Source organism: Capra hircus, chromosome 4 (assembly GCF_001704415.2).
Source record: "Capra hircus breed San Clemente chromosome 4, ASM170441v1, whole genome shotgun sequence".
Taxonomy (NCBI): Eukaryota; Metazoa; Chordata; class Mammalia; order Artiodactyla; family Bovidae; genus Capra; species Capra hircus.
The window spans coordinates 7,654,188-7,676,137 of NC_030811.1; the positions used below are offsets into that span (position 1 = coordinate 7,654,188).

The window sequence follows — 21,950 nt, forward strand, 5'->3', positions numbered from 1 at the left end:
CTCCTCCCCCTACCCATGACCTCATCCACAAAAGCTCTTTCTGGTACACAGACCATGAGATTTCCAGAATAAACTGACAATGCCTTCCCTGTTCTCTGATGCTCAAGAAGTGATGGTGTGAAGCAACAACTCCCCTTCCTTCTGAAATGTCATGGGAGGGATTTTCCTTGATTTTTAGAAATAAAGGAGAGAAAACCCCATATTCTGTAAAATTTTAAGCAATTCCTTTAGAATTTTTAATGAATGATGTGACTTGCCATTTGCCGTTTAGTGACTTGACGTTTTGTGAGTGACAGTGCCTGTCATTTGGTCAATACTTGTATTTTCTAGGAAGAGATCAATTAAGCCAACAGGGTTAAAATGAAAGCACCTTAGTTAAGGATATTTATCTTCTTATCTTAAAGGAAATGTGAATGATTTTACCTGTTAATTCAGTGGCTATGAAGTAATGGGTCTATTCACTTAGAAACCAAATGAGCTTACTTCACTTATCCTTGAAGCATTTACAAAGTCTCCCAGTTTTTTTTTTTAATGTTTCAGATTTTTTAATGAGACTTTAAATTTGTTTTCACATTGTGTAAATTTAAGGTGTGCTGAGTGTTACTTTGGTAGACTGGTGTATCATAGTACAGTTGCCATTTTAACAATCTTCAGCACATCACATACTTATACTACAATATTATTGCCTACATTCAGTATACTGTACTTTAGACCTCTATGGTTTTTCAGTGCTTGTGACAAGTCTGTGCCTAAAACACCATCAATCTTATCCCCTGTGCCCCCACTTATTGTTAACCACTATTCTCTTCCTTTTTTAAACAGGCTTGACTTTTTCGACTCCACATATTACGCAGTACTTGTCCTTCTCTGTCTGACTTATCTTGCTTCCAATTCTCCCAAATTCAATACATATACATAAGACAACTACAACTGGAATACCAACAATGTTCTTTTTAGAAAATTCAACAAGTAATTTTAATTTTCACACAGAAGAAATGATGCCTGAAAATAACAAAAGAAATAAAAAAATGGTGACTAGGGAGGAAATTGGGGGTGGAGGGGAGAGTTCACATTACAATCAAAGCCACAGGAATCAAGTCAATATTTTATTCATATGGGAGTTGAGAAGACGGAAGACAAGAAAAGAGGCAAAAATTCTCACAGAAATCATAGGGAATATGAAAATTTACCATATGATAACTGCTGTTTCAGTTCAGCAGGAGATGGATCACCTACTTAGTAAATGGTTTGGCACAAAGGCTACCTTAAGCATATTCCAATATGTCTCTGTTCTGACTTGAGACCCTTTTAGCTAAAGACCTGCCCCAGCTTTCTCAGGGGTCCTCTGGGTGAGGACGAGATGACACCCCGAGGTGCAGGACTCTCCGAGGCCCGTAGGCTGCTCCCGAGGACGTTCACATGGTCTCCTGCTTCTTTCTTTGCAGCTTCCCTTTCTTCCTTCCTCCCTCCATTCTACACCCCCAAACACCTGGCTGGGGAACCCGCCTACAGGCCCAGATGCCCCTCGCTTTCTCCCCTCTCACAGAGGAGAAGGGAAGGGGTTGCAGGTCAGGCAGAGGCGGGGCTGGAAGTCTCTTCTGCTCTCCATGCGGAAGGGTGGGCATCATGGGGTGCAGTGCCAGGTGTGTGACCTCCCTTGTCCAAGCCTCCCGGGGAAGAGCTCCTCCACTGCCCAAGTCCACTTGGACCTCCGGGGTGGGTCTGTGTCCTGAAGCCAGGTCTAGGCCGCATTTCCTGAGCAGACCTGGGCCCAGGATACCCCTGCCCTGCTCTGCTCCTTCCCATGGGGCTCCTTTGCTGCGGGTTGTGGCCTCTTTCAAAAGTGAATCAAGAGCAGCTTCTTGAGGCCCTCCCCTGCCTCTATCTGCCTTCTCTTCCCCAGCCCAGAGACTGTCCTGCCCCACATGGCGCTGGGCCTTAAAAGCCATCGTGTCTGCCATCTTAATGGGCAAGGACACAACTCTCCGAAAGATGCAGAGTTGCCTGGTCGACATTCCATGCTGATCTGCTGCATCAAGTTTTAAGCCAAGACTCCAGTGGCTGGGATGTTGCCGGGGTTCCACGGCAGAAGGGAGCACAGGCCCTCCTCAGGAGGCTTGGCTTCTCAGAGTTCTGTTGAGAGGGACTGCCAGAGACAAGTGAGGATGGGCTGGGGGTGCAGAGCAGGAGGCCCTCTGTGTTCTGGAAGGTGTGATGACCGACCTGAGAACTCAGGAGCCCAGCCACCTCTTCTCACCTGACCAGAGGCTGCTCTGGACACAGCGGGGGCCAGGGACCTCTGGGATGGAGCGGGCAAGTGGAGGGGCCTGGGAGCCGGACTCCAGGCCTAGGAAGACAGGCCGGAAGTCACGGAAGCCTGCACCTCAGATGGGCGCACTTGCTCAGGCTCCTTCAGGATGTGGCGCAGGCCCCGCAGCCAAGCCTGGTCCCTGTGCCCTTCCTTGGCGCCCAGCCACTGGAGGCCTCAGCTCTCATGGGGTGCTGGCACAGAGGTGAGGGGCAGCCGGGGGGCTGTAGGCGCGGCCGTCGTTCTCCCACAGGACCCCTTCGACGTGCCGCATGAGCTCCCTCAGCTGGGCCTCCTGCTCGGCTCCGTCCCCTTTGTTGTTGAAGCCGCAGTGTCGCCTTGAGCAGACCACGTCCAGCTTGGCCAGCGCCTGGTTGTCGGTCTCCCGCAGGTACCTTTCCAAGGAGCCACCATCCAGGTCTTCCTTCCACGTGAACACCAGGACGGTGCGGGCCAGGATGCCCTCCCCGAACACCTCCTCGAGGCGCCTGGCCACCCGCTGGTCCTCCTCGGTGAAGCGACCGAGCTGAGTCACCAGGAGCACCGCGTGCGGCCCTGGCCAAGAACGGGCGCCAGCCTTGCCAATGCCCTGAGCGGTCCCCCGCGGCGCCTCCCAGCGGGACAAGATGTCGGGGGTGTCGATGACCTGCAGCACCCTCCCCGCCCACGCGCGGCGCCCCTCCTGGAAGGCCTGGGTCACCGGGCGAGCGCTGAGCTTGGACTCGAACACTCTCCTCCCGAGGATGCTGTTTCCCGTGGCGCTTTTCCCGCTCCCGGATTTTCCCACCAGGATGAGCCTCAGCGTCTGTGGGATCCCTTCATCCCCCCGCAGCCCTGGAAGCATCAAGAGAAGGTGGGGGGCCGAGGTTAGAGCCCCTCCCCCGCTTTAGCCTCCCCGGGGGGCAGAAGGTCCGGGTGTGGGCAGGACAAAGGAAGCCCAGCGTCTGCATCCGAGATATGCCCTAGGTTCACACGCTTTCCTTTCTTTTCTCCTTTTTTCACTTTTGGGGAAAACATTACGGTAGAAAATAAATAACATATAATGTACTGTTTGAACCCTGTTTATGTGTAGCCTTTGGTACATTCACATTGCTGGGCAGTCATCACTTGGGCATCTCAAGATCTTTCCATCTTTCCGAATGACACCCTGTCCCCAGTAAACACTCACTCTCCATCCTGCCTCCCCCAACACGCGATGTCCACTGCTCTTTCTGTCTCCATGTGTTTGACTGTTCTAAGGACCTCACATTACTGGGATCAGGCAATTTTGGCCCTACTGTGTCTGGCTTATTCACTTTGCACAATGTGTGCAAGCTTCATCCATGTTGGAGCAAGTGTCAGGATTGCCTTCCTTTTTAAGGCTGAATAATATTCCACTGTAGGTGTAGGTGTATATATGAATGTAGGTGTATATGTGAATCCATATTCAGATATATATGGAGTTGGGGGACTGTTTCCACTTTTTGCTATTGTGAATAATGCTACTATGTACCTCAGTGCACATATATTCACCATCTGTTTCAACTCTATGGGGTATATTCCCCAGAAGTGGAATTGTGGGATCATATGGTAGAATGACACGTTTCATGCTTCTGTTTTGAAACTTCTTCTCGGGCCACCTCTTCCCACCAGGTGGGATCATCCCCTCATGAACTGGGAGCCTGAGCTTCCTCGAGCACCTCTGGTTGGAGACCCTTTCCAGGAAGAGGGTGAAGTTGGAAGCACAAGCCTCTGTGTCTGTCCTCTCCCTGCCATGATCGAACACACCACATTACCTTCAATTTTCCCAACAAGGAGTGTTGTGACGGTGGGGACCTTTCAGCCAGACTCCCAGCTCCACAGCACAACTCACACTGGGGTCACAGTCCTAAGCTCCACCTTTGAAGTTTGGGCTGGACACCCTCACCCAGGAGAATATCAGAACCATCAGCTGCGAGTAGATGTTTCATGCCCATCTAATACTGAGGATCCCAAGTCCAGATTTTAGAAATGACTGTGGCTGGAAGGCATGAAGGGAGTTCCCTTCTCCTGGCCTTGCAGGTCCCAGGACCCACAGCACATAGAGAAGCATCAAACCCTAACTGATTCCCAGTCTGTTCCCAGCGAAGACATTGCTGTGTCTCAGTGCAGAGCCCTCAGCCTCTTGAGGCCAGGACTGGCACCATCTTCTTCCAGCTCTGCCCAGCAGGGGTGTGTTTCTCCTGCCTTTCTGCCTTGGTGGGCTGACCCACCCACCAACTCCGACTGGAAGATATGGGCTCCCTCCAACTTCTGCAGGTGACCTGAGTGAATGACTGGGAGTTCCACAGAAGCAGGGAAGGGCAATGTCCATCTGTACTCAAATGCAAAGCTGGAGGAAGACAGTGGCTTCCCATCTGGGCAAGCCTGAAGACCCTGATGCCACATCTTTGGACTTAAAAGCCAAATACATCGAGCACAGAAGAGGAATTTTAAAGTAATACTTAACCCCGATTGCTGCAAAAAGGATAAATCAGGCGTGAACACTGGGACTGTGGCTTTCTTATCCAGCTTAATATTATGGGTTTTCCCCAATGGCTCAGGCCACTGAAGTTCTTCTAATAAAAACATAGGTGCACGGAACTGCATAATAAATTGCCAATCAATTCCTTTATCCAGGAAAGTAATGGATTTCCAGCTTTCCTAAATTCCTAAGTTCTGTCTCCCCAGGTTAGATGTCAAGTTGAACCCATGAAAGTGAAGCCCCTGACTCTGATGAAACAGCTTTTGGGGAGAGGGAGCCCCTTGGGAAGACAGAGCCCATACCTGTGGGCCCTTGATTGCATCCTATGTGTTCACTAGTGCTTTGCAGCCCCCGTGGTCCTGAGAGTCTCACAGCAGAGCCAGCGCGACACCCACCAGGGGCCGGGGGCGAGCCGTCTGTCACACCCACGAACACATCCTTCCTGACACTCAGTGAAGGGGCAGTGGCTGTGGTCTGTCACCCTCTTTGACCCACGGCACCATCAGGGGCCCTCCCCTCTGGCTGGGTGGGGTAAAGGAAGGCCCAATCCAAACGCCCAGTGATGGCCACCCCAGTGGGCAAATCTCTGACAGCGGGGACTCCGGCTGCCCCCCCAGCACACCACCTGCCCTTCAGGCCCCAACCCTGCCTCTCTCAAGTTCATGTCTGCTAGAAAGTTATTTTACCTCCTGACCCATCTGGAGAAGGATCCTGGGATGCGCCTTCTTCAGGTTCCTCCAGGAGAAGGATTTCAAATTCTTCTTCCTCCATCTAGAAAAAACTCATCATGTGTCTTACTGAGGTTTCCTCCGAGCTTTCAGGGGCTCCTGATTTTGCCTTTCTCTTGCCCATGGAAGCTGTTTGTGTTGGTTTGTTGGCATGGGATGGGGTGAGAGGGCATCTGAGACACCCGCTACTTCCTTTAGGGACCCTGATTCCCCATTCCTTCCCCTGCACATGGTCTCCACTTGGGTGGGGTGGATTCTGTGATGGGGAGAAATGACCAGAGACTCATCCTGACAGACACTGTCCTGGGAGCAGTGGCCAGTGTGCCGGGTGGATGTGAGGAGGACGTTACTGGAGGGGCTGGTGAGGGGCTCATGGGGCCAGGACGATCTGTGGGGGAAGCCTGGCAGTGAGGGCCACAGAGGCCGAGTGCTGGGTGGTGAGGAGGGCGGCAGACAAGCACAGGCTTCCTCTCCCTGTGGGGTCCACTCCTGCCAGGAGCCTCGGGTCCTCGGCACTCAGCTCCAGGCCACCGACTCGGGTGGTCGTGCTGCCAGGGCCTCCGTGTCCCCGGAGATGTGGATGCTGAGTCCAAACTACACATTCCTGAGATCTTGTCCCCCTAGAAGATTCCAGGACATTGCACAATATTTTCTAGAGCAATTCCCAGTCCTCTTTGCCAAGGTGGGCATTGTCGCCCACCAGGAACTCCTGTCATCCACTCTCAAGCCCAGAGAGCTGTCTGCCCAGCCCCCGGCCGCCTCACCCCAGACCCTGCCGGACAGGGCATCACCACACGTGGGCCACGCGCCAGTGTTTGTCTCCAACATGGAGCAGATCTGTCACCTTGTGAGGTTTCACAGGAGAAAAGTGAGACTCACAGAGCGTCCTGCCCAAGGGTAAGCGGGGAGCACCAGGCACAGCCCAAAGGCTGCGAGGTCCTGACTCCCCTGGCTCCTCCCATTGCTCCTGAAACAGGTGCACACACACAGACACTCTCACCTCTCACAAACACACACTCACAAACATACAAGCAAAAGATACACACAAACACAGCACATACACTACTTACACACATACACGTACAAAAGTACAAACATAACACACACATACGACACACATGAACACACAGTTACTCACAAACATATGAACATACATACATAGCACACAAACACAAACATAAGACACAGAGACCACTCACACACACGTATTCACAACAACCCATACATAGAAACACAACACACACCATTGATGCATATGCTCACAAACATACAAACACACATATAAACATACATATGACACAAACATAACACACATGGAAAACACACATATATTCATCTATACACAATTGACACACACCATTCACATACACACAAACATAACACACACACATATACATACACATATACACACAAACACACTATGCACAGCACCCCTGCAACACATTCTCAAGCACAATACACACACACACACAGACTCACACACACTCACAAACATACAAACAAAAGATACACACAAACACAACACATACACTACTTACACACATACACGTACAAAAGTACAAACATAGCACACACATACAACACACATGAACACACATGTACTCACAAACATATGAACATACATACATGGCACACAAACACAAACATGCGACACAGAGACCACTCACATACATATATTCACAACATAGACATACAAATATACACACACACAACATTCCACTCACACACACAAACATACAAACAAACATATAAACATACATGCAACACATGCAAACATAACACACACGGAAAACACACATATACTCATTCATACACAAATAGACACACACAAAACACATATATCACACCAACATAACACACACATGTATACACCAAACACACTATGCACCGCACCCCCACAACACACTCTCAAGCACAACACACACACACACACACAGACTCACACACAGGCAGGGTCACCACGGCCTTGGACTTACCGCCCTGCTGTCCGTGGGGCAGGAGGAATGCCCATGTCTTGCGTCTCCTGGGGCCGTGTGCTCTCCTGAACTCTCTGTGTCTCCTTTGAGAGCTAACACACTGCAGGCTGAATGGAGGAGATCAGAGACAGTGCCCCAGACGTACACACGCATAGAGGACATGACGGATAGTTTTCAGTATTACGTGATCCGGAAGCTCAGCTCCAGAACTGCCCTTGAGAGTGCAGCTGTCAGCTGTGAGAAGAGGGAAGAGGGAGTGGGCGGAGCCCTCCGGCCAGGCCCACCCCCGCCCCCCACGCAGAAAGCTCTGCCGGCTGCGCTTGTCTGTGGCCCTGGTGGCACCCCCCTGCAGTGTTCTCAGCTGGAAAACCCCATGGACAGAGGAGCCTGGCAGGCTGCAGTCCATGCGGGCGCAGAGAGTGGGATACGACAGAGTGACTTCACTGGTAACGTCAACAGGGGAAACAGGAACACGAACGTTATTACTTTGATCCTGCATTAGGACAAGTGGAACTCAGAGGCTTAAACCAAAACAGCAGATCTCTCGGAAAATGTTTAACACTGAATTCAGTATTAAATATCTTACATCAAGTTTCCAGGAATGAAATGTGCTCTTCTTTTTCCTAAAGAGTTAGATTTTTGAGGGGGTTATTTTTCCCATTTCAGAGAAACTACTGGATTATGCTTCCTCGGTTTTATTTATTGATTTGTCAACTTCAGCAACATCAATCCTTTTTAAGTAAGATTTGTGGTTGTTCCTACTCACATGTTAGTCGTTCTCTAACTGTTGAACCTTCTCGTGTTTGAGATTTTCATTTGTTGTGAAAGGCTTTCCTATTAATAAGACATTTACTTTTGAATTATATCTTTTCCTACCTCTTTGCTTCTAACTCATTCATGGGTCCTGAAATGATTACACTTTTTATCTTCACTTTGTTTCTCTGAGCCTGCATTTTCTTCTCATTCTTCCTTCTAACATCTCCTCTTGGGAATTTTGTTTTTGAGTTTGTATTCTTATTATAGTGTTTCATAGTCTAAAGCACATGAGGAAATATTCTTTACATTGGGTTACGTTCTCTTATGATTTGATTCCATTTTTATGTATCATATTCATTTATGTGTAGAGAAATAGTGCAGAAACATTTTTGTTTAACTTCTTCCTTTTTCATTTTTTAAGTGGTGTTTGCTCAGCTGATGCATTGGGTTTTTTTTTTTTTAATTTACTTTGATAACTCTCTGTTTTCTGCTGCTGCTACTACTAAGTTGCTTCAGTCGTGTCCAACTCTATGCTACCCCAGAGACGGCAGCCCACCAGGCTCCGCCGTCCCTGTGATTCTCCAGGCAAGAACACTGGAGTAGGTTGCCATTTCCTTCTCCAATGCATGGACGTGAAAAGTGAAAGTGAAGTCCCTCAGTCATGTCAGACTCCCAGCGACCCCATGGACTGCAGCCTACCAGGCTCCTCCCTCCATGGGATTTTCCAGGCAAGAGTACTAGAGTGGGTTGTCATTGCCTTCTCCATCTGTTTTCTAATAATATAATATTGTGATCTGTTCCCCCTCTCAGTCCAATGGTCCTATACTCATTGCTATAACTACCACATTACTCATAGTTTTAATTTTTTAACTTTATTTTATTATGATAAGAACACTTAAGATGAGATCTAACCATAAAACAGTCTGGAGGCGTCTCAAAAAATGAAAAACAGAGGTACTAAATGATCCTGCAATTTTACTTCTGGGCATTGATTCAAAAAATTGAAATCAGAATCTTAAAGAAACACTAGCATTTCTACATTTATTAGAGCACTATTCCCAATATTCAAGAGGTGGAAACAGCCTGAATATCCATCAACAGATGAGTGGATTAAAAGAAAAGCATACAGTGGAATATTATTCAACCTTAAAAAAGAAAAATCATACCATATGAGACAATACAAATAAAATATGAGAACAGTATACTAAATGAAACAAGGCAGTCACAGAAAGACAGATACTGTGTGATTCCATTTATATACAAAATAGTCAAAGTTGTAGAATCAGTGAGTGGAATGGTGGTTGCTAGAGGCTGGAACATAGGTAATATACACTTACTCTTTCATTAGGTGGGGCTGAGCTTGTCTTCATAGTATACTTTTTAGCCAGTGTATGTTGTGATAATATTACCTGGAAACCTGTTGTTTTCCTTCAATACAGGTTAGTGACTCCAAGGCAGACCTTCAGAACTGGAAAGCCATTTGGACAGCATTCCATTAAACCTACTCTAATTCTCTTTATTCACTGAAAAGAGAACCAAATACCAGAGAACTGGTGACTCTGCAAGGCTCAAAGAGGTTGACAAGAAAAGATTAGAACCTTGCCTACTGACTTCTCATCTAGATTCCCACACTTCACTAGAAGGTGGCTGCAAATATTTTAAGATGCATATCTAAAGAAGAAAGACTATATTCTAAAAAATATAACCACAATATCAAAGGTAGTATAAATTTTTAATTTTGTCACATATCCTTTCATTAGATTTCATGGATTATCTCATAATTTATTTATAGTTTACTTTGCTTGCAGCAGGATGCAAAAAATAAAAAATAAAAAGTCCAGTAAAATGATCCAAGTTCATTTTATGCATTTCCTGCCTCAGATTTTAAATCAGTCATTTCTCCAAGAGAGCCTGGATTATTTGCACAGAAACTGATCCTGAAGACTATAATCTGGGCTGGTCTAATTAGCTCTTCCAAGGCATTCTTCTTTTCTGTTACACTATTTTTGATCTCGAACATTTATTTTTGATTCTTAGGATTTCATGTCTCTGCTTACATGGCCCGTCTATTCTTACATTAGAGCCCTAGGATGTTCATCTTAGTTGTTTTAAATTCCTGGTCTAATCATTCCAAGATCCCTGGGTAGACAAATAAATCTTGCCTGCCATTTCAATAAGTAATGAATGTTGCCCATTATCAAGTCATCAGCATTTCAGCCCCAGACAGTGTGCCCTGAGGGGAATTCAGATTGGAGAAAAACAGGATACTGGCCCTAAATAGCTAAGATGCATATCAAAGGAATGGTTTCAATGAGCCCAGACTCTTGCATCTTCCCATATGTAGAAAAGCACTATAATCATTAATTTGAGTGTCTGGCTTTTTGTGGTTAGAAGTAATCTTTTGATGCTTGACCATACATTTTGTTTTCTTTTGTTTTGTTTTCAACAAAGATTCCTATATATCCTGTCTCCTCCACTACCTCTTTGGAACAGTTCCTCAGAGCCATTTGAGAGTGTCTCCCAAGCTATAGTCTTCAGTACTTCCTCAAATACAATACCATTCTCAACTTTTAGGTTGTGAGTTTTTGTTCAGTTGACGCCTGCCATGTCTAGTACTGATGCTTGGTCTGTCTTTTCAAATTATATTTTTTGCTCTTTAGTATGTCTGCTCATTTTTCTCACCAGCTGGACACGATGACCTGGGTAAACAAAACTGCAATTGTAAAGGAGCCTTTAGTACTGTGGTGCTGGGGTGAGGGAGGGGACATAGTCTATTGTCTATGAGCACATCACAGTTCTAGTGAGCCTTTGCCTCTGGACTGTGAGCCTCACAAGCATTTTTCTCCCCCACCCCAGGTTCGAGCATTTGAGTGGACTGGAGGTGGCTATTTCCCTTTTCCTATATGAATGGCTTAGAACTGACTGTAGTAGTATATTTCTCTTTCTCTAAGTGAGTTAGGCTTTGATAAAACCCCAGCAGGTCAGGCTCTGGTTAACTGCTTTCCTCTGAGGGCAGGCCTTGTTGAGAAGAACAAGATGCTTTGCCCCATTTCAAAATGATTTCTTTTCCCCTCCCCTGCAGGGAGAAGGCAATGGCAGCCCACTCCAGTACTCTCACCTGGAAAATCCCATGGAGGGAGGAGCCTGGTAGGCTGCAGTCCATGGGGTCGCGAAGAGTCAGACGTGACTGAGTGACTTCACTTTCACTTTCCACTTTCATGCATTGGAGAAGGAAATGGCAACCCACTCCAGTGTTTTTGCCTGGAGAATTTCAGGGACGGGGGAGCCTGATGGGCTGCCATCTGTGGGGTCGCATAGAGTCAGACACAACTGAAGCGACTTAGCAGCAGCAGCAGCAGCAGGAAGCACTAGGGGATTTTTTGGATATTTACTATCAGAACCTGGTGGGGCTCGCAGAAGTAAAACTCACAAAAGTGTGGGTCGTTCAACGACAGGATCCTCCTGGAATTTTAACTCCACACTGACCATCAAGCAAATGGTCAATCCCAGTCTTGCTGCCCCAGCACTGGTGCCCACGCTGAGTCTCTGCTCTCCTGAGCCATGGCTCCCTGTATTTCCCTGTCTGTTCTCTTGTCTTGGGGGCAGCACCTTGCCCTGTCTCCTCAAAGCAACCTCTGAAGTATTCGAGAAAAGTTGATTTTTCAGTCCATTCAACTTTCACTTATTCTTAGGATGGAGTAGTGACTTCCAAGCTTCTGACATGTAACCAGAAACTTAAAGTCAGATTTATCAATTGGATTCCATATTATATCTGTATTTTGGGCTCAGTTTAGAAATGTTTTCCTCACTCTCGTGTTTTGAAAGAATTTGTTTGCTTTCTTCCAATAGCATATAGTTTTTAACAAATACTTGATGAATTTGGGATACTTCTTACATTGATATGAAGACTGAATCCAATTTTATACTTTTTCAAATGGTTATTCAATTATTTCAATACTTCTCATTACAATGTCCATCTTCTCTCCATTGATATGGAATGTTGCCTTTATTATATACTAAATTTCCCTATGCAAATGAGCATTTGTAGAGATTTTCTGTTGTTTTTTTTTTCCCCCCTACTGGCCTATTTGTGCACCAGTTCTCTAAGAGGCTTTATGATGTTATTTACTATCCGGCCTCTCCTTTTTTCTTTTTCTAATTCTCATTCCTATAATCACTTTCTTTTCTATTTGCATTGATGGATATCGCAAATACCATTGGAAAGTGAGGTGGAATGATTATAGTTTTAGTGAGAAAGTATTTCTCCATTGAGTAAGTTGCTGGCTTTTGGGATGAGTAGAGAAATAGATAAGAAAGTATGTGTCAATTCATATTTTATGAAGTGTTTTTACTATAAAAGGCTATCTTAATATCAGTGATTTTCCTCTTATTGAACCTGCGCCCCTCACTCTAGTGTTCCAGAGAAAATCCCATGCAGTTATGATGTAGCCCTTTTTAAAATGTCAGATTCTGAGGATGTCCCTGGTAGTCCACCCTCCCAATGTACAGGCCCCAGATTCATTTTGGTGAGGGAAATATATCTCACATGTCACAATTAAGAGTTCAATTGCAACAACTAAAGATCCTACAAGCTGCATTTAAAAAAGATGTCACAATGAAGATTGAAGATCCATGTGCTGGTGTGGCCAAATAGATAAATAAATATTTAAAATAATTTTTTAAATGTCAGATTCTGTTTTCATTAATACATGATTAGGATTTTGTATTGATATTCATACATGAGATTCAACTGTAGCTTTCTGTTTGATAAAATCTTTGTCAACTTTGTGGCTCAAAGATACATTTACTTCTTAGAATTTTAAGGTTTACTTTATTTTCCTATATTCTGGAATAATTTAAGAAAAATTGGGATTCTCAGGAATCAAGTGCCCATGATTGCTAACGGTTTCATGGAATTCTCCTGTGAAACCATGTGAGAGTTGATGCTATCTTGCGAGGAGTTTTCCACTACTTTCTCTATTCTTCCTTCCAGGAATCCTGTTCTACTTCAGTGTTATGTCTCTGTTGTGTTTTTCACTTGCTAAGTTGTGTCCACCTCTTTGTGAACCTATGAACTGCAGCCTGCCAGGCTTCCTTGTCCTTTACTATCTCCCAGAGTTTCCTCAAACTCATGTCCACTAAGCTGGTGATGCCACCAACCATCTCATCCTCTGTCACCACCTTCTTGCCCTCAATCTTTCCCAGCATCAGGGTCTTTTCCAATGAGTTGGCTCTTCACAAAGTACTAGTCCAAAGTACTAGAGCATCAGCTTCAGCATCAGTGGCCAATGTATTGGAGCTTCAGCTTCAGTATTAGTCCTTCCAGTGAATATTCAGAGTTGATTTCCTTTAGGATTGACTGGTTAAATCTCCTTGCTGGCCAAGGGACTCTCAAGTCTTCCCCATCACCACAGTTCAAAAGCATCAGTTCTTCAGTGCTCAGCCTTATTTATGATCCAACTCTCACATCCATACATGACTACTGGAGAAACCACAACTTTGACTATATAGACTTTTGTCAGCAAGGTGATGTTTCTGCTTTTTAATATGCTGTCTAGGTGTGTCATAGCTTTTCTTTCAAGGAGCAAGTGTCTTTTAATTTTGTGGCTTCAGTCAATATCCACAGTGATTTTGGAGCCCACCAAAATAAAATCTGGCAGTTTCCACTTTTTCCCCATCTATTTGCCATGAAGTGATGGGACCAGATGCCATGATCTTAGTTTTCTGAATGTTGAGCTTTAAGACAACTTTTTCACTCTCCTCTTTCACCCTCATCAAGAGGCTCTTTAGTTCATCTTCACTTTCTGCGATTAAAGTGGCATCATCTGTATACCTGAGGTTGTTGGTGTTTCTGTCAGAAATCTTGATTGCAGCTTGTGATTCCTTCAGCCCAGCATTTCACATGATGTACTCTACGTTGAAGTTAAATAAGCAGAGTGGCAATGTATAGCCTTGAGGTACTCCTTTCCCGGTTTTGAACCAGTCCATTTTTCCATGTCTGATTCTAATTGTTGCCTCTTGACCAGTTAGAACCAGAGACATGTAAGGTGGCCTTGTATTCCTATCTCTTTAATAAGAGTTTTCCAGTTTGTTGTGATCCACATTCAAAGGCTTTACTCTAGTCAAAGAAGCAGCAGGAGATGTTTTTCTGGAATTCTCTTAATCCAGTGTTGTTGGCAGTTTGATCCCTGGTTTCTCTGCCTTTTCTAAATCCAGCTTGTACATCTGGAAGTTTTTGCTTCATGTACTGTTGAAGCCTAGCTTGAAGGATTTTGAGCATTACCTTGCTAGCATGTGAAATGAGCACAATCGTACAGTAGTTTGAACATTCTTTGGTGTTACCTTTCTTTGGGATTGGAATGAAAATTTTTCCACTCCTGTGGCCACTGCTGAGTTTCCCAAATTTGCCAGCATACTGAGTGCAGGACTTTAACAGCATCATCTTTTAGAATTTTAAATAGTTCAGCTGAAATCCCATCACCTCCACTAGCTTTGCTCATAATAATTCTTCCTAAGGCCCACTTGAGTTCACACTCCAGGATATCTGGCTCTAGGTGACTGACCCCATGTGATTATCTGGGTCATTAAGACCTTTTTTGTATAGTTCTTCTGTGTATTCTTGTCACCTTTTCTTAATCTCTTCTGCTTCTGTTAGATCCTTGCCATATCTTCCCTCTATTTTGCCCGTCTTTGCATGAAATATTCCCTTGTGAGTAAAAGTTGTTCAGTCATGTCCAACTCTTTGCAACCCCAGGACTGTAGTCCACTGTAACCCACCAGGCTCCTCTGCTCATAGAATTCTCCAGGCAAGAATATTAGAGTGGGTAGCCATTTCTATTTCCAGGGAATCTTCCTGACCCAGGGATTAAATCTTGGTCTCCTGAATTGCAGGCAGGTTCTTTACTGTCTGAGCCACCAGGGAAGCCCAGTTGTCTTAAAAAGTTCTCTATTCTTTCCCATTCTATTGTTTTCCTCTAGTTCTTTGCATTGTTCACTAAAGAAGGCTTTCTTCTTTCTCCTTGCTATTCTCTGGAACTCTGCATTCAGTTGGGTATATATTTTGTTTGTCCTTTGCCTTTTGGTGCTCTACTTTTCTTATTTATTTGTATGGCCTCCTCAGACAACCACTTTGCCTGCTTACATTTCTTTTTCCTTGGGATGGTTTCAGTTATCACCTCATGTACACTGTTACAAACCTCTGTCCATAGTTCTTCAGGCACTCTGTGTACGGAACCTACTCCCTTGAATCTATCCTTCACCTCCTCTGTTTAATCATAAAGGGATTTAATTTAGGTCAAACCTGAATGATCTAGTGGTGTTCCCTAATTTCTTCAATTTAAGCCTGAATTTTGCAATAAGGAGCTCATGACCACAGTGAGCTTCAGGTCTTATTTTTCCTGACTGTATAAAGCTTGTCCGTCTTCAGCTGTAAGGGATATAATCAATCTGATTTCAGTATTGACCATCTGGTGAGGGGCAATATTGATAAGCTCTATTTATCCACAATAGGTGTATGTAATTTAAAATTTCAACAATAGCAGATCTGTTTTCTCAGTCACTGCAGGATTATTGTCTCAACTATGTAGCCAGATGACCATCAGACCCACTTCAAACATTTTATTTTATGATAAATCATAAGGCACCCATTATTGCTTCTAAATATTAGAGTACTTTTACAATAAGAACATCAAATTTTTCTTCCTTCATGCAACTTGACAAATAAGACTAGGTTAGTTCTATGTGGCATGTGCAAATTTCAGGACAGTTTTCACATGTCTCACCATGTGGTTGTTTTCCTTCCATATTGAGAGTCTCCATGTGGGACTATTGTCTCTCCTCCATCCATACTTTCTTTCTGTTTGAGTCTGGATTGTTAGTGCTTTTTAATGAGCACTCTTTCATGGCATAGGATGCTAACTACTGCCACCAGGATTCCTCAGATTTGATTTTTAAACCTGAACTTTTTCAAAAACAAAATGGATATATTATTTTGTTAAATGGAAAAAAAAATTACAGTAAAAAACATTTAAACATGTAAACGCTACTTTCTTCACAGCAACACAGGAGAGGCATTTAGTGGGAATTAGAATAATAAATAGAAGATATCAAAGAACAAATCCTCTGTGAAAATACTTCACCTGGCTTAGAAGACTTGATTTATATATTCAGTAGAGTAAGAAATCCGGGTTGGGAATGGTTTCAACTTAATCTGAACATTATTTTTCTTTCCTTTGTAAACTATAGCTGACTTGCCTACTCTCCACAGCCTCTGATGTGGACACCACTGCTGTTCAGGATATCAGTCTGAGGATCATGCTGGTTGAGAAGACCACAAGTGGAAAAAGTGTGACTGCCAACACCATCCTCAGGGAAAAAGTATTTGACTCTAGGATTTCTGCTGAAGCTGTTACCAAAACTTGTCAGAAAGCATCCCGGAAATGGAAGGGATGGAAGGGGAGAGACCTTCTGGTTGTTGACACTCCAGGGCTCTTCGACACCCAGAAGACCCAAATGGCCACCTGCAAGGAAATCAGCCAATGTGTCCTCGCCTCCTGTCCTGGGCCTCACTCCATCGTCTTGGTCCTGAGGCTGGGCCGCTACACACAGGAAGAGCAGGAAACTGTGGTGTTGGTCAAGAATCTATTTGGGAAAGCAGCCATGAAGTATATGATCATCTTATTCACTTGCAGAGATGAACTGGGGGACCAGAGCCTGAGCGACTTTTTGAAGGATGTAGATGTAAACCTATGAAGCCTCCTCCAGGAGTGTGGACACCGCTGCTATGCCATCAGTAACAGCAGAAACACAGAGCAGGCTGAGAAGGAAGCTCAGGTGCAGGAGCTGGTGGAGCTGATAGACAAGATGGTGCAGAACAACCAAGGGGCTTACTTTTCTGACCCCAGATACAAGGGCACATTGGAAAGCCTGAGAAAGCTGGAAGAAGTCTTGAATAAAAGATATGCTGATCAATTAGAAATAGAAATCCAAAAAGTGGAAAAGGAGTGTGCTCAAGTATGCAAGAAGATTATACAGGAAAAATAGGGGAAAATTAAATTACCAAAGATGAAATATGAAGAGAAACTAGGAAACATTAGGAAGGAGGCTCAAGACAATATATTTAGCTATGTATTTGATGAAATTATGAAGCTGCTTTCAAGAATATTTCCTTTGTTCAAGAAGTAACAATTTTTTTCAAAGTTTACTATGGTTAGCAAAGCATCTCTCCAGCTCACTCCCTATTGCTCTCAATGCCTCCCTCCCCTCCAACAAATACCAACTACAAAATTTCTTAGTTTGAGTTCTGGTTCATTGGACATGGTTCAAAGACTCAAATGAAAGGAATTACAAGGCTGAAATGCATTTTGCATTGAGCATTAACACTACCTGTGAAACACATTACACAGGCCCCTTGTGAATATTGTGTAAATATCAGCAAAGCTTCCAGTCTCCCCCCAGCAGCAGTGTTCTCTGGTTCCTGAGAGATGAGATGATAAATGTTTGTTGTTTTTAGCCACTAAGTTTTGGGTAATTTGTTACACAGCAGTAGATAACAAGTACAAGACATAATGTATGTTTATGCATATATACAAAATATTTGTTTAAATATTGGCCACTCTGCTCGCCACTGGGGAAATGAATTTCAGATTCCAGGAATCAGGGGTGGGAGGAAACTTACTTTTTACTATAGACCCTTTGATTTATTTCAGCATATTTTTTTCCAACAAATGAACAAAAAGATAAATAACATTTGTAATAGCCGCAAATAAACAATAATTCCAAAGGCCCATTTCAAAAACAGTTGTCTTATTTGTCTCTGCTTTCCTTTTCTAGGTGCTGGCTTAAAGTTCTTCTGCCTATAAATTCAGATCGCCCTGTGCCAGAATGTTCCATTTCCCCCTGCAGATCCAATCTCTTCCCTTTTCGGTCCTTTGGCCCTGCCAGGAACCACATCCTGGGGTGCAATGTTCTCTGACTCTCTCTCAGACACCACCAGTGAGGAGGCCAACAGAGGATCCATGGGAGCCAGAAAATGAGATGAGGACATTTGTCTCCTGGATCCCTCTCTGCCCAGTCCTATCTGACCAGCTGTCACCTCCAACCAAAGGTCCAGCCACAGGCATTGGGGGCTCTCAGGTCTGACCAGCAAAATACACCTGTGTAGGAGTCCTGTCCTGCCAAGCCTGTGGTGTGTCTGCAGCAAAACTCCTGACTATTTACAGGGATCACAGCTTGACCTGAGAATTAATTTTAATTTTCAAAAATGCCCAACCTGGTTAGGGTCAATGGTAAAGCTGTAAGTTTAGTTCATTTTAGTTCAGTCACTCAGTCATGTCTGACTCTTTGCAACCCCATGAATTTCAGCATGCCAGGCCTCCCAGTCCATCACCAACTCCCAGAGTTCACCCAAACTCATGTCCATCGCGTTGGTGATGCCATCGAGCCATCTCAAAGCTGTAAGAGGTAGCCATAAAATAAAAAGACTAATTCTCTTTTAGGATCCCTACCTCTAAAGTCAATGTTTCTGGAAAAGTTTCCAATGTGTTGTGAGAATTGGAAAGACGGTTAGAACACAGGCTATAGCTCAAAGGGGACAAGTTTGAGGGATGGTAATAATTTGACAAAAACAAAAGAAAGCCTTGCTTTAAAAAAAATAATTGTTGCAAATGCATGCATAATCTCTAGTATGTTTCTTAACACATTGGTCTTGTTTACCATTAGTTTGTCTAGATTTCCAGAAAAATTTAAAATAATCAGATATTTTAAAGATACAATTTGGGAAATATCAAGAAAGTATTTCTTCCCATGCAATTAATAATCCCATTGCTTTCTTTGCTACCTGAAATTCTATAGCTTGTTTATTTTCAGATTTATTTCCATAAAAATTTATGGCACAGAATTCTCTTTAAAAATGTTTAAATCTCCTTTGACTATATAGCTGTAATCATTTTTATGATGCTTATTATTTTTATTATGTTCACTGTCCTTTTTATTTCAATCAGTATTAGCAGAACTTTGTCAGTCGTTCCAAAGAATTAACTTTAGTTTTCAAATTTTGATATGCTTGTTTATGCTGTCTCATATTTCATTAATTTCTGTTCCTTTCTTTATTATATCCTTTCTTCTGAGCTCATTGGTTTTACTCTGCTCTTCTTTTTAATTGCATATTCATGTATACATATTGAAGATTATGAATTTTCATCTAAATATTGCTGTTTTTGTTGTTGAGTTGCCAACTCATGTCTGACTCTTTGAATCCCCACGGACAGGAGCATGCCAGGCTTCCCTGTCCCTCACCATCACTCAGAGTTTGCCCAAGTTCACAACCATGGTGTCGGGGATGCCATCCAACCATCTCATCCTCTGTTGCCGTCTTCTGCTTCTGCCTCAGTCTTTCATAGCATCTGGGTCTTTTCCAATGAGTTGGCTGTTCACACCAGGTGGCCAAAGTATTGAGCTTCAGCTTTAGCATCAATCCTTCCAAAGAGTATTCAGAATTGATTTCCCTTAGGATTGAGTGACTTGAATTTCTTGTTTCCAAAGGACTCTCAAGAGTCTTCTCCAACACCACAGTTCAAAAGTATCAATTATTCGGCACTCTGCCTTCTTTATGGTCCAACTCTCACAGCTGTACATGACTACTGGAAAGACCACAGCCTTAACTATACAGATCCTTATCAGCAAAGAGATATCTTTGCTTTTTAACACACTGTCTGTAGCTTAGTCCAAAAGTTTTATTTCATTGTTATTCAGTTCTCCATGTAGTTGTATTCACTAAGGGAATTACATACAAACTGCTCTGATTTCTAATAAAACATGCACTCCCTCTACTCCATTTTCACTTATATCTTTAAAATTTCAGTGAGAAGTGTATCAGTGAGCAGGAGATATAAAGGTAGTTTAAGGACATACACAGGGGATGAAGGGGGGCAGGCACAGAATGGTGTGGGAGCCCTGGTTTATCCACACACGGCACTGACTTGAACTTCACACCTGTTCTAACTGGGTGGTCTTCCTTCAGCCTTCCCTGCAGGACCAGGGCAGGGTGATGTGCAGAGAAGCAGAAAAGAGAGGGTGAGGTGGGATTCAAGTCTGAGATTCTCAGAACCCTCAGCAGGGTCCTACTCTCTGAAGAACTATCAACTGCCTTTTCACCTCATCGGTCCCCATGACACAGGCCGGCTTCCTGCTGGCTCTTCTCCCCTAGCCCCTGACTTCTGTTTCATTCATTCTGGGTCCCACACAAATTGCTGGTTTATTTTACCCTCTATTTATGTCCTGTGGATGAGATTCTCCTCCCAACTAGGCTGAGCTCTCCTCTTATAAATACTACTGCCCAGAGCTGACCACATAGAAGGTGTGCAGTGAATACTGGTGTGAAGGAATGCGATAAAATGGAACAAAATGGAAAGGCGAGGGAAGGGTGGGATGGACAGAGCCTGTCCAGTCCATGAGCAGAGGCGGGACTTTCCACCAGCTCCTGCAGGGAGCCCCTTGCTCATGAGGACTCTGGTGCAGACACCATGCCCTCCATGTCCCTTATGAGATATAAACTTGCTGACAAAGAGTAGCCACGGGCAAAAAAATGTGAGAAATGTGGGTCTTGAGCATGGATCCTGTTCTTTGGGCTGCCCCCACTGCACCCACCCCCCATCCCTCCCACCTTACAGTCTAACCAGGACCCCTTCCCCGACAAACATCCCCCTGACCCCCACTCTTCTGATTGCTTCAGGTCCCCAGGGCTTCTTGAGCTGAGGTTTGAGTGATGCATTAAGGTCCCTTCTTGTCCTAGACATCCAGGTTTTTCTGACCAAAGCTGCAGGACCTCCTGACCAGGCTCCCTCTATCTTCCAGAGCCAGATCATCTAGAAGGGCTAACTGAGGTGTGCCAAGAAGACACCAACAATGGTTTCCACACCCTGTCTCTTTGGGAACCAAGACAGCAAAAGGGAGCTTGTGAGCTCTGGGTTTGCAGGGGTGAAGACTGGGAGATGAGGCCTTGCCCTCGGGAATAGAATCTCACACAGGAGGATGAGAAGATAAGTCAGATGTTCTAGAGAGCTCATCCACTGCTTTTTCTGGTCACAGATCAAGATACGGGTGTTCTCATCACAGAGTGATAGCAGGCAGTTTGCAATGCCCTATCCCGAAAGCTAGTGCCTCTGCTCGACTCTTTGGGACCCTCAGATTCATCAGTTCTGGAATCTGTTGGGACCCAAAACCAGAACCGAAGGAAACAGTATTCTCATAGGGTTGGGTATTTCAGACTCCCTGATGTAGTGAGGCAAGGAACTGAAGTCAAGAGTGTTAAAAAAAGACATAGTATGAACCTAAATATCCATCAACAGGTGAATGGATAAATCTGTCAATTCCAGCCAAGAAGTATGATCTGTGACATATAGTGGGAGTCTCTTGAGCAACAGACATGGAATAAAGCTAAGTTGCATAATCTTGATTTGGTAAGTGGTGATTAAAGAAGCAAAACAGGGATAAGAGGGAACTTACCATCTATCCACATAAACTGCTTTTCTCTCACTTCCCCATTATTTTTCCTTACTCTGCCCACTCCTCTTCCCTTGTTCAGTAAAGATTTACTGAGCAATGCCCTGTCCATCAGAACAAGACTCAGTTTCCCCCAAAGTCAGTCTCTCCCATTAGGAAGCTTCCATAAGCTCTTATCCTTATCTTTCAGAGGGCAGACA

General features: G+C 44.3%; 1 protein-coding gene and 1 pseudogene across 1 annotated transcript; one reads left to right on the forward strand and one right to left on the reverse strand.

Annotated features, from left to right (window-relative positions):
* Window positions 951-7,744, reverse strand: LOC102186385 (GTPase IMAP family member 6). The gene is made up of 3 exons (XM_018046759.1): window positions 7,495-7,744; window positions 5,477-5,561; window positions 951-3,142 (listed from the first exon to the last, which is right to left on the reverse strand). Exons 1-3 carry the CDS (start codon window positions 7,654-7,656, stop codon window positions 2,493-2,495), a joined length of 897 nt encoding a protein of 298 aa, XP_017902248.1. The 5' UTR covers window positions 7,657-7,744; the 3' UTR covers window positions 951-2,492.
* Window positions 7,655-17,433, forward strand: LOC106503864 (annotated as a pseudogene).